The following is an 11,564-nucleotide window of genomic DNA, read 5'->3' on the forward strand; positions in this document are numbered from 1 at the left end:
TGAGAGCCAGCATGGCACAGAGGGCCAGCAGGAAATCTATACAACTTTTGAATAACTGCCTAAATATCTTCCCTGTCCTGATTCCCTGAGGAGTGATCATTTTTGTCAGTCATGCACATCTACAGTGCTGAATGTCTTAATGGTGAAAATGTGTTTACGCATACTGTAGGAAACGATATATTTTCTTCTTTCCCTTCACCATGGAGGAATGACAAAGGGGAAAAAAAAAATTAAAATGACCACCTGTAGCATCCCTGTGCTTAGAAAACATGATGAACATGAGCAGATCCTTCCCTCCCCTTGGAGAAACTGCACATCTGTCCTTTTTAACAGGCCTCCTGCAGCGTGTACCGGATGGCGGATAGGAGCAATCTCGCCTGTCCCAGGGACTTCCAGCCTGTCTGTGGCACCGATAATGTGACGTACCCCAATGAGTGCTCGCTCTGCAGAGAAATCTTGTGAGTACAAGATCACCTGATTTCCCCTAATGATGGTTCAGGTAGCAGATGAAAGCCTTTTGAATTGTGACTAATCGTGGGGTGGACGGGATTTTTCATAAGTTTCAGTCTTCCCTAGTGCGCAGGATCTCGTCAGGCTGTGTCTCTTCCGTGTCAAAACTCCTAAGTTTGATTAATTACTGGGGCTTTACGAGTGGAGAGACTTAATGAGTGAGATGACTACGTGGCATCAACAGGTTAATCTTTCCTTTCCTTCTCTCTCCTAGTCGTAACAGAGTGATTGACAAAAAGCATGACGGAAGATGTATAAAGGTAAGGGCTAAGATTGACTCTTAAGATATCCTAAGATACTCTAAAATAAAACTTCAAAACTGCTAAAATTTTTATGAAAATGAAGAATTTCAGATCTTCACTTTTTTTTTTTTATTTCCATTTTGAAAAATGCAAATCTGCTTCAACTGTGAATTTTGAAATGTAATCTTATGCCTAACACCTGACGGAAAAACAGAAGCTTTTGATTTCAATAACACTTCAGCATTGTCAAAACATTTCCATTTAGATCTAGAAAAAAGTTTGTTGAAACTCAAATTCCCAGAGGAAGTCGGGATTTTGACTAAATGATAATTTGTAACAGGAAAAAAAAAAAAAGATTCTATCAAAACATCTATCATAAGATTTGTTTATCAATATATAGAGCTACCATAAAGTGGAGAACTGGCTCTATTTTTAGATTAGTGAGATAATGTAAAGAAACACTCCGGCTGAGCAATTTACCATAATGCTACAATTTTCATTTCAGTACACTCAGAGTAATTACAGGAACACTGAGGTGAGCCTAAACTCCATTTTCAACTGGGGCAGACGTTTCACAGCAGAAGTTGCTGCCACCTAAGGCACATTAGGCACAGATCCTGTGTGACTGTGTTCAGGGTGGAAATCCCCAAGATGATACTGATGAAGCCCATTTGAGGACAGGAGAAAAAAACAAACAAACAAAAAACAAACAAACAACAACAACAACAAAATAGATACTGCAGGATCTGCCACAGCCATGTCCTCAGAGGCAGAACTTCACCTGCTTGTGCTCCCTCAACCTCATGCTGTCGGGCTGGAAGCTCAGTTCCCATAAATCTCTGTTCCCCATGAGCATGGGAAGAAGGGGAAATATCTCTTGCACCATGCACCGTTACACAGGAGTGATTAAAATGCTGATCTATGCCTGTTTCAGGTTGATTGCACCGGCTACATGAGAACGACAGGTGGTAGGGAGTCGTTCTGCACCCAGCAATACAACCCACTGTGTGCCACCAACGGGGTTACCTACAGCAACAAGTGCAGCTTCTGCACGGCAGTGGCGTGAGTGCTGGGCTGGGTGCTGGTGTCAGTATCTGTAGGGTATCTGCTCCTGAAGTGGCTGTGATGTGCTTGTTCATGCTCAATATGTTTTCTTCCCGAAGGAATGGAGAGGACATCGACCTGCTCATGCCTGGAAAATGCCCCAAGGTAAAGCTGAGAAGTTTGCACTGTGAACTCTTGTTGTAATGTGCTACACGATGAAAATTCAGTGAGTCATAACAACGTAAGAGAAATGCCTGCACTCTGCTGGAGTATTTGGCCTGGAAATAGGATTTGAGGAAAACAGCTGAAGTATGCCAGGGTCAAAGGAACAAAACCCACATCTCCAAGGTGCAGTCTCCACCTGCACAGCTTCTGACCTGGGAACAGAGCAGCCAGATGATGCTGAAACCTTGATTCACTGGGAGAAGAGAAGTGCCTGAGGAAGGGGAGCAGACTTAACCCTCCCAGGGGAGGGCAGGGGCTCAGCCAGTGCCAACACCAGCAGCAGATGGCATTCCTCATGTGGGAGAACTTTGTACCATATGCTTTGTGACACCCCACTTTTTAGCAGCCTCATGTTGGGCTGCTGAACCAGAGCAGAGCAACCAGCAGGAGGGCCAGCCTGGAAGTATTGGTGTGGCCATTTCACTGCTCTGAGGGTATTTATTAGATTTCTTTCCCAATTTCCCACTTTGTACCCTGTCAGGTGAGCAGGTTAGGTTTTTCAGAGTTGTTAGAACAACAGCGCCCTGCACCTGAAAAATGTTTTTATGCTTTGCCATATTGTAAACATTAAATAGACATAAAGCAGACATAGGAAAATATGGGGAACAAAAGCTTCACAATGTGTTGCAGTTCCGTAACACACGGATCGACTGCAGTGGATTCAAGAGCACCGATGTCTACTGCACCGCTGAGTATATGCCCCTCTGTGGCTCTGACGGCAGAACATATGGAAACAAATGCCACTTCTGCATTGCAGTTCTGTAAGTACGGCGCTCAGCACACAACCAGGAAAACACTGCTGTGCCCAAGCCCCAGCGCTCCCGTTAGCCCCTCAGTAAATCCATCTCCGCTCCCTGTCCCTCTCCTGACGCTCCCTTGCCTGTGCCCCTGCAGGCAATGCAGATCTTAAACACAAGTGAGTCTTCTCCTCCCCTCACAATTAAAGCCAAATTCCCATTCGCAGGCTTGTAGCATTCCTGACTTGCTCCCTGCGAGAGTAATTTAAACCCTAACTGTAGGATGAGTATCCAGAATTACAGGGTTTGTCCCAAATCTCTTTCCTGTGACAAAACATGTAACCTGGGGAATCGGGTGAAACTGTAAGTGAGGGACTCACATGGATAGCATGGAGGGTTGGCTTACATGGGTAAAGTTAGCAACAGCAGTGGCGGGACTATAAAACTACCTTCCACATCTGTAATTCTGGATTCTCTCTTTCTCCTCAGGAAGAGCCGGGGTTCCCTGACCCTCAAGCACCACGGTAAATGCTGAGTGTTGGCACATAACCTTCACCCTTGCCTTTCTCTTACAAAGCCCACAGCTCCAATGTGCTCTTCCCTGCTCCCTGTTGTACGTTGGTTTCTGCTTTGATCCATCAATAAATTAAAACCTGCCACCCTCTTTGCCATGGACTATTTGTTTTCTTCTTCAGGATAGGAGTAATGGTCTTCAGGCTTTTAGGTACTTATCTGTCAGGCAGGAGAAGTTTCGAAATAAACCACAATAAAGACTGAAGTGTAACACCCATCACAGAACAGCCCAAGCCCTCACGAGAGTACGTCACTCCATACCAAACCATCAGAGGAGAAAACAAGCTGCTGTAAAATACTACTGCTTTCCCAGGTTCTGTGTTTTACAGCATATAAATGGATTTGTGTTGGACGGACAGAGCCTGGCTTTGTAACAGCACTGAGCCTTGGAGGAACTGGTCCTTTTAGAAGCCTTGGTGTGAGGGAAATGGCCCTGGGGTAGTGTGAATGGGAAACAATGGGCCAGCCCTACCTGGGCATGGGGCAGGTCTGGCAGTGCATTAAAAGGAGGAGGCTTATGGCAAAGGGAGGAGACTATCTCATGGGGAAGAAAATTAGGAACTGCTGCTTCCTTGAAGGGTGTGTGCCTCGAGACTGTGGTGATCAGCAGAAAATTGCAGCAAGCTGGGCAAGGCTTTAATGAGCCTAATGAGGAGCAGAGGAGAAACTAGACTGGTCTCAGGTTTTTGGCTTCTTGGAGAAGAGATCTGAAAAGTTGCAATTGGGGTGCTTGAGGCAGAGGAAGGATAAGGGGCCCTTAAGGAAAAAGGTTTTGGATTCTGTAGCCATAGGAAGGAAGAGCCAGAAGAAGTGCTGGTAGCTCCGAGGTGGTTTCTGTCTGGAAAAAAAAAAAAAAAAGGTGGTATATGGAGATGGTATCTTTGTGGGAGGCTGAAGAGTGCGCTGGAAGAGCAGTGATGTATATGAATGTTCATGACGATGTGCCATCTTTCTGGGTGAGTCAAGGAGTGAGTATGCAAACAGCACAGGCAAAAAGTCCCAAGTGCCCCACTCACACCCCCTTCCCCTTCCTTTCTTCACTTCCAATTCTCTTGATATATACAAAGGCAGTCGCCTGTTAAGGCTGATATTGAGGACAAAATCTGTGAATTCCAAGCTTCTTCTCTAGGCCTCTTTTTACTGAAGTAGGCCATTTCTTGACCTAGAAAGGTTGTAGGCGCTTCCCACCAGAAGACAAGAAGCTGTCTTTCCCTTAATAACAGGCCAGAGCAGTGCCCCATCCTAGGGAGAGGGAAGGAACTTTTACATGATTTTTTTTTTCTATTAGTATGGGCACTATAAACCAAAGCATGCCTGTGTGCCTGCTGGTAAGGAAATACAAACTGGAGAGCCATAAGCTCACTGCTAACCTGCCTATGGGAAAAATACACGTATGAAGAAATGTTCTAAGTAGCTGGTGGATGTGAGCAGGGACCTTCAGCAAAGGACACCGCTTGGCTGTAATGTCTTGTTGGCCAAGGGTTATAGCCTTGGCAGGACAGTATTTCCAACAACAAGATCCTATGGTGAGCGTCCTCGATAATACTTGTTTGTGTTGGAGGAAGCTGGACACTTGTGTAGGAGCTCAAAAGATTTTGGAGAAGCTCAAAGAGAAGCTGCTCTTCTAAAGGGAAATGGAGGGCAAAGAGCAAGTACAGGGTATGTGGCCATATCCCAGGTGGCTTGTGAGCCTCCAGACAAAAAAAAAAAAAAAAAAAAAAAAAAAGAGAGAAGTCAGATGGACAGCAGAATTCCCCACCTCCAGCAGCAAGTGGCCTCTTTCGCACGTTATAAAGAAGTGGAAAGAGGGGTAATCAGGATAATCACCTGTTTGCTAATTTAGTCTCTTCCCTTCTTCGGCCCGCTAGGGATTGGTCCCTGTAGTATGTTTTCTAACTAACCCAATCAGTTATGCTGCAGCAAATAAAACGTTTGGGTAGATAAAGAGCTGAGGTATTAGTGCTGGGGTGGTGAGCAGTGGCGTTTGAAGCTAGAAAAGGCAAACAAGTGATTCTGCGAGTGGCAGAACTAAGCGTGATTTTGAACGGTGCTGCGGCTGGCGGGCTTGATAACTAAATTATACGAGAGGCTGCGTTGTGAGCTCACCCTTAATAGACATCTGAGAACTCACCTGTCAGTCACGGTTCCTCTCCTGTGTGGGTTTTATGATGTCTAGCGAGCGGCAAACTAATGCTTTTCCAGATGCAGGGCAGTCATGACATTGCTCTCTTGCAGAAACGCTCCCTTGCCAGATGAAGATGTTAGTGGAATTCTTGGTTGCTAGAAAAATGTATAAAATGCTTTCTTTTTTATTTTTTTTCACTCCTATGCCAAACTTGGTTAGAATTAGTTAGAATTAGTTAAAATTAGAATTTAAAATTTGCTAGGAAAACAAATAAGCAGATTTCTCCATACATGGTACACTGATAACCCTTGTCTCCTTAGGAATGCATACTGAAATTTTAAAAGATTATTCCTATCTGAACAGAAATTTTGCAGACGGTGCAGATGAACACAAATCTTTGCACAGAATCAGCTGGAAATGGAGCTCAGGTCTCCCAGTTCTCCATCAAATTCCCTTAGTTGCCACTTGCCGTGGGAGCAGAGCCCTAGCATATGTTTGCGAATGTGAAAAGCCGGCAAACATTGACAGCTATAGTTTAAATAGTTCAGGGAGGAGAGGCAGCAGTCCTATGTGGGGCTCTCCACAGAGCTATGTCAGTGTCCTTCTCCACCCCAACCCAACAAATTTAGAACCATCCTCAAAAATAGCCAGGGAACAACGTATAATTGGTTTCGCAGACAACACATTCTCATGCTGTGATTTATTTCGTAATGTCTGGTGAGTGTCATCACGCCGCGCTCTAAGCCTTGGAGCTGGCATTCAGTGAGGACCCAGAGAATGAAAATTACCAGCTTCCCCGATGAATCACTGCTTTGAAAATTCACCCTTGTGAGAATCCTGTGACTATTTAGAAGGAAAAAAAAAAATCACAACAGATATTACAGGCCCGAGTCTATCACTCATATAATTAGCCCTTTCTAGGTTTGATGTGGACAGGGCAGCATTCTTAAAGCACCATAAACACGGACAGGACCAATAATGGCTTTAGAAACGAAGTGGAGAAGTTCTCACAATTAAGGTGAGGAATGAGGACAGCTATGGATGGGTGCATAAATACACAGAAAGGCAGGTCCGTGAGCACACTGTGGGCTCTGGGGCTGAGACAACACATCCCGAACAGGTTGCTTGCCGTGGACTAAAGAGCTAGCTGCCTGCAGCATGAAGGCAACAGGCACCTTAGTGCTTCTCAGCCTGCTGCTTCTGTCTTTCTTCTCGGGTAAGTTATCCTTCCTGTAGCCTAGAAAGAAACTTTCCTGACAAGAGCAAACTTCAGAGAACCTTGATCACCAGATGACGGGCTTGAAGATAAAGCTGAGCAAGTAGAAAATATCTGCGGGACTTGCTCACTCGTGTCACATATTTCCACTCCCTGTGTGCCTCCGCAGTGAATAACACAGTGGAGGTGTCACCAGGAGACAGAATGAGCAAATTGTAAGCGGCTCTTTCAGCAAATGTACCAAAGCAGAGTGTAATTACGAGTTTTGGTACAAATGTTCGCTGGAGAGTTTTGCTGAACCAGTTAGAGAATAAACTCACACCTCAGGGTCATCAGCTCCTGTTTTGATCCTAAGCATCTTGGTATTTGGTGTTTTCCTTAGAGATGTGGAAACGTAATTAGATGAAAGTTTCAGCTTCCAAATACATTGCAGAGAAAAGCTTGAAAATTAAATTCAAATGTCCTCGAGGAGCCAGAACAAAGAGGGCAAATTAAAACGATCCAGCATTTATTTATCTTGAGATTTACACGTCTCTCTGATGATCTGGGGAAAATGACTGATGGTTTTTGAATGTATAGGGCACACCAGTGCCATCAATTGCTTGTGTCCAGCTGACCCAGATCTGGAAGGCTTGTGGTGGCAGTTATGGAAGACTGTGCAGACCAAGAATTATTTATACTTGTTTTTCTGTGAATAATTTGAATAAAGAATTCACTGGAGAAAATTGTGGGCTGTGCATGGAGAAAAGAGGTGAATTACTTTGTACGCATTATTCATAATGAAATATTCATCTGTCTCTAATTGAGTCTTAATTGGGTCTGGGTTCCGTCAGAGTGCTGAAGCTTCCTTCCAAGGCCAGGCAGAATAGCAGCAAACTCTGTGATCTCATATGAAATAAGCAGATGTCAAGAGACATCCTCACAAAGTCTTGTGTAGCTGCATGTAATATTTATAAAAACTATCTAATGAGCTATTTTGTAAATAATATGCAGATAGCCATAACGGTGGCTTCCCAAAGCAGCCTAGCCTAACCCAAATGTGACAGATGCACCGGTGGCAGGGATAAAACACCGAGAGGCATGACAGTTAGCAGAGGAATTCAGGTGGGCTGACGGGTACTGGTTTGGCTGTGGGTGGGATTTGCAGCCTGCGTGGCATAGCACAGGGGCCTCCCGCCCTCTCTCCTGGTGCTGAGCAAACTGCTGCAGTGCCCCCAGGCCAAAACCCCAGCTGCCCAGCTTGGTGCTGGCTGTTCGTCCCTCAGTGTCATGCCCCAGCTCCTGCACATCTGCATGCGACCTTCCCCAGGCTCCCTGGCACAGACACCACAGGCTCGCCCGCCTCGTGGCTGTGACTCGAGCTCCGCGCCTGGCTGCGGTCTCTGCAGCGAAGAAGTGCAAAGAGGATGGGCTGATGAGCCTCAAGACCAGAGCCTGCGCTTGCAGCGGGTGTTTCTTCTCTCTCACTGCCTGGCACTGCCTGTTCTGCTCTGGATCACGCCGTGACATCTCTGTGTCTCACTCGGGATGAAGTTGTTCTGGGAACGTCTCGGGGCTGTGCCATACTGCGGATGGCTGTAAAACTGACCGCAGGGTCTCCTTTGCCACCTCCACAGTGGGGTTTTATTAACAGTACCAGCCAGTTTTGTTATTCAGAGGTGCAGGAGCCTAAAAGCCTTACAAGTCAATACAGCTTGAAAATCTCTGCCGAGAGTGGTTCAAATCCGATACGGCAGCCTGCTTCCCCGGCAGTGGCTGCCTGCCAGGGAGATGGGTTTATGTGTCTGCGGTGCAGTTAGCAGCTGAATGACTGATTACATGGTATTTTAGTAACATTTTTTCAAAAAGCAAAATACCGAAAAGCAATTCAGATAATGTATTTCCTACCCCCTCCTCCACCGCACAGGATGGCAGAGCAGGGAAAACCTGGTGTACGTTGCACTGAGCTTTGCAAAAGGATTTCTGACTTTGGTTCAGCTTCTCTCAGAAAATAATGCTGATATGTATAACATCGCTGATTGTTTATTTATTTATTTTTGTTTAAATTCCAGATGTAGCAGCTCAAGACATTGAAGAGGTTAGTGCAGCTCTTTGCTTGTTGAATCTGCATTTTTTTCCTGATTATAGAAGAATGGTTTTGTAACAGATCTTGGTGCGTGGTAAACTGGTTTTGCTGTTAGCTGGGAGTAGGTTGGTCCTTCCAAGATGCTCCAATGCCTCGGGAAATTCCCCATGGTACAGGGGGTGTTATGTGTGGCCACACTAGCAAATAGCCCAGGGAAATGGACAGCTGGTTCAGCAAATGCTTCCCGTGATTCAGTCCAGAGTGCATGCGTGGGGCTGGGTTTGTCTGCAGCACTGCTTCTGTCCACTTTGCTCCCCTGTCCAATCCCCTCGTGTAACAAATGGGATATTCAGAGCTGGTTATTCCCACAAACTAGGCCCATCTAAAGGAGACCTACAGCTTATGGTTTTCCTCTCTCTCCGCCGGGGAGGCAGGGAGCTCCGCGAGCACAAAGCCGCGTGTGGTTGCACAAGGCGCGTGATGCCACTTTGTTGTGAGCTGACTTGGGGCCAACTGCCTGAAAGAGCATCAATGCTGACTCTTCTCCGGCATGCCTAGGCTAATCCACTTGTGTCTTCGGGACGTTAGGGTTTCTCCCACCTGGCTACAGTTTCCCTCCTCAACGACAGGGCAAAAAATTCCCCTGAAAGAGTGCTGCTGCTAGTTCTGGCAGGCCTTTTTCTTCCATGTAATTGGGCCTTGTCATCACTGCTGTGTTAGTCCTCTGGGCGGGAAGAGAATTACATTAGTGATCTTGTTTCCTATTTGGAAAGCAAAAGAGAAAGTATGGGAGACCTGAAAAGACTTTTTTGGTTATTGTTATTATTCCTTTTGCAGATCTGTAAAGAGTTTGTAAACAGGAGCGTGTACTGCACGAGGGAGTCCAACCCTCACTGTGGCACGGATGGCGTAACGTACGGGAACAAGTGTGCCTTCTGCAAAGCAGTTCTGTAAGTGAAAGCAGAGAGAGTCAAAATGAGAGATAGAGCTGTCTTGATTTCCATGTCTGTAATGCTGGTCTCCATGGAGGGTGGCCCTGCATCCAGGCTGCTCCTCTTGTACAGACCAGCCCCTGGTCCTCACCAGGAGGAATATTTCCTCCTTGGAACAGAGCTGCATGAATGCAGGTTAATTTTAGATCATTTCTAGGCTTTGTATGATGTTAATTACAATGCAGAGAAACAGCACAGGGTCTGGGAGGTAATTGCACCTGCCTATACCTCCCGCATGGACTAAATCGGTGCACATCTTCCTCTGTGTACCAGAGGCTGAAACTCCCTGTCCACACCTCTGGATGCAGAAAAGAGTCTGGAGGAACACAGGGGGCGAGCTGTGCCACATTATGAGTTGAAAGTTTGAATGGACTTTGTGGAACAAGGCACAAAATCTCAGAGGAAGAACTGGAGAGCCTCTGTTTCCTGTGCTCTGTCTCCTTTTAAAGGAGATGTAATAGGAGTCAGCACCTCTGGACTGAATGGACTTGCAAAACATCAGTTTCTCCTTATCAGTCCTTAACATTTGGTGCACTCTGAAGGCTGCCTTATCCTAGGGGAAATTAGAGAGGAGCAGGGAGAGGAAAAGATGGCTTGATGCTCCCTGTGAGGCCCTGGGGTACTCTAGCATGAACCAGGCAAATGGTCCTGTTCGGGTGGATGAGCTCCCTGTCCCATGCTGCTGTGCTCGTGCTGTCTGTCATATGCTGCTTTCTCTGAGTCTGTCTTGCTCCTTTTACAGGAGGAGTGGAGGGAAAATAAGGTTGAAGCACATGGGGAAATGCTGAGTCCTCACCATCTCTGAGCACCGAACATTGATCCCCCTTCAGCGGCGGTCGCAGGCGCCGGTGCCTGGGCATGGCAGCAGCTTGTCCTTGTCTCCTCCGTCTCTGCTCAATAAAACAAAACTCAGCAGAATTATTTGGCTGGATCTTTTTTTCCATAGCACCCAGGAAAGTGCTTCCATGCAGCCGTGCCAGCACTTAACGTGCGGCTTTGCCGCCCTGAGCTGTTGCATCACACAGGTGGGAGCAGCGATTCCCACGGCCGTGCCCTCCTCCCCGCGCTGCTGTAGCTCCTCGGTTCTGTCCCCCTGACTCACAGACACGTGCCTGCTGGGCACTGGGGGTGGCATCATGAACCTTTGCTCTTTGTCAGCATCCATGGGTGTCCTTCTTCTCCTTCTTCTTTGTCCTGAGAGGGGACTTTGAGTTGAAAACTGTGAACCCACCAGCATTAGCTTCCTGTTCCAAGTAGCTTCTCATGGTAATAAAATTGTATTTAGAAGAGCACGGATTGTGTAAGTGTCAATAATTAAAAAGAAAGTTCCCTGGAGGAGAAAAGCTGTAGGTTTTCTCTCACCACCTCCAGGATAAACTCCCCCTGAATCACACATACCCCTTGATTTTTCAGGGACAAGAATTTGTACTTATTTATGGAGGGGAATGCACACAAACTTTACTCCTTTCTTTACTTTTCACACTGCTGCACTCTCTCTTCTTGATGCTAGTTGGAAAACCCTTCTTTGTGCAAACGTGAGAAAATAAATTCTATAGTCTCTTCCCATTCACCGTGTAAAATCCACACAGGGAAATACCTGTGGCATCCTCTTGTTAAAATGTTGGCAGCAGATCAATCAGACACTACTTTCTTAATGTTAAACACTTACCCTTCAAAGGGAGCTTTAGATTTTATCATGAGCCTCAGGGGTCAACATATTTTGCAAGCACCTGGGCGCTGAGCATCTCAGCCTCTGGATGGTGTTTGGGCAGAGCTGGAGTGTTTGCCTCTTGTGCTACAGCGCAGGCTTTGAACTGAGCTGGGGCATAGCGCTC

At 46.3% G+C, this 11,564-nt stretch overlaps 2 protein-coding genes across 2 annotated transcripts; both read left to right on the forward strand.

Annotated features, from left to right (window-relative positions):
• Positions 1-354: 354 nt before the first annotated feature.
• LOC309883711 (ovomucoid-like) lies at positions 355-3,293 on the forward strand (the record flags this gene model as incomplete). Its single annotated transcript, XM_082772000.1, has 6 exons — positions 355-458; positions 725-770; positions 1,687-1,814; positions 1,916-1,961; positions 2,667-2,782; positions 3,248-3,293. The coding sequence occupies 6 exons, from the start codon at positions 355-357 to the stop codon at positions 3,291-3,293; spliced, it is 486 nt and encodes a 161-aa protein (XP_082628126.1).
• A 3,321-nt stretch (positions 3,294-6,614) lies between these two features.
• LOC309883604 (serine protease inhibitor Kazal-type 6-like) lies at positions 6,615-10,517 on the forward strand (the record flags this gene model as incomplete). The annotated part of the gene is made up of 4 exons (XM_082771844.1): positions 6,615-6,672; positions 8,724-8,749; positions 9,575-9,687; positions 10,472-10,517. 4 exons carry the CDS (start codon positions 6,615-6,617, stop codon positions 10,515-10,517), a joined length of 243 nt encoding a protein of 80 aa, XP_082627970.1.
• Positions 10,518-11,564: the final 1,047 nt, after the last annotated feature.

Source organism: Aythya marila, assembly GCF_965140915.1.
Source record: "Aythya marila genome assembly, chromosome: 14".
In the NCBI taxonomy this organism is placed as follows: Eukaryota; Metazoa; Chordata; class Aves; order Anseriformes; family Anatidae; genus Aythya; species Aythya marila.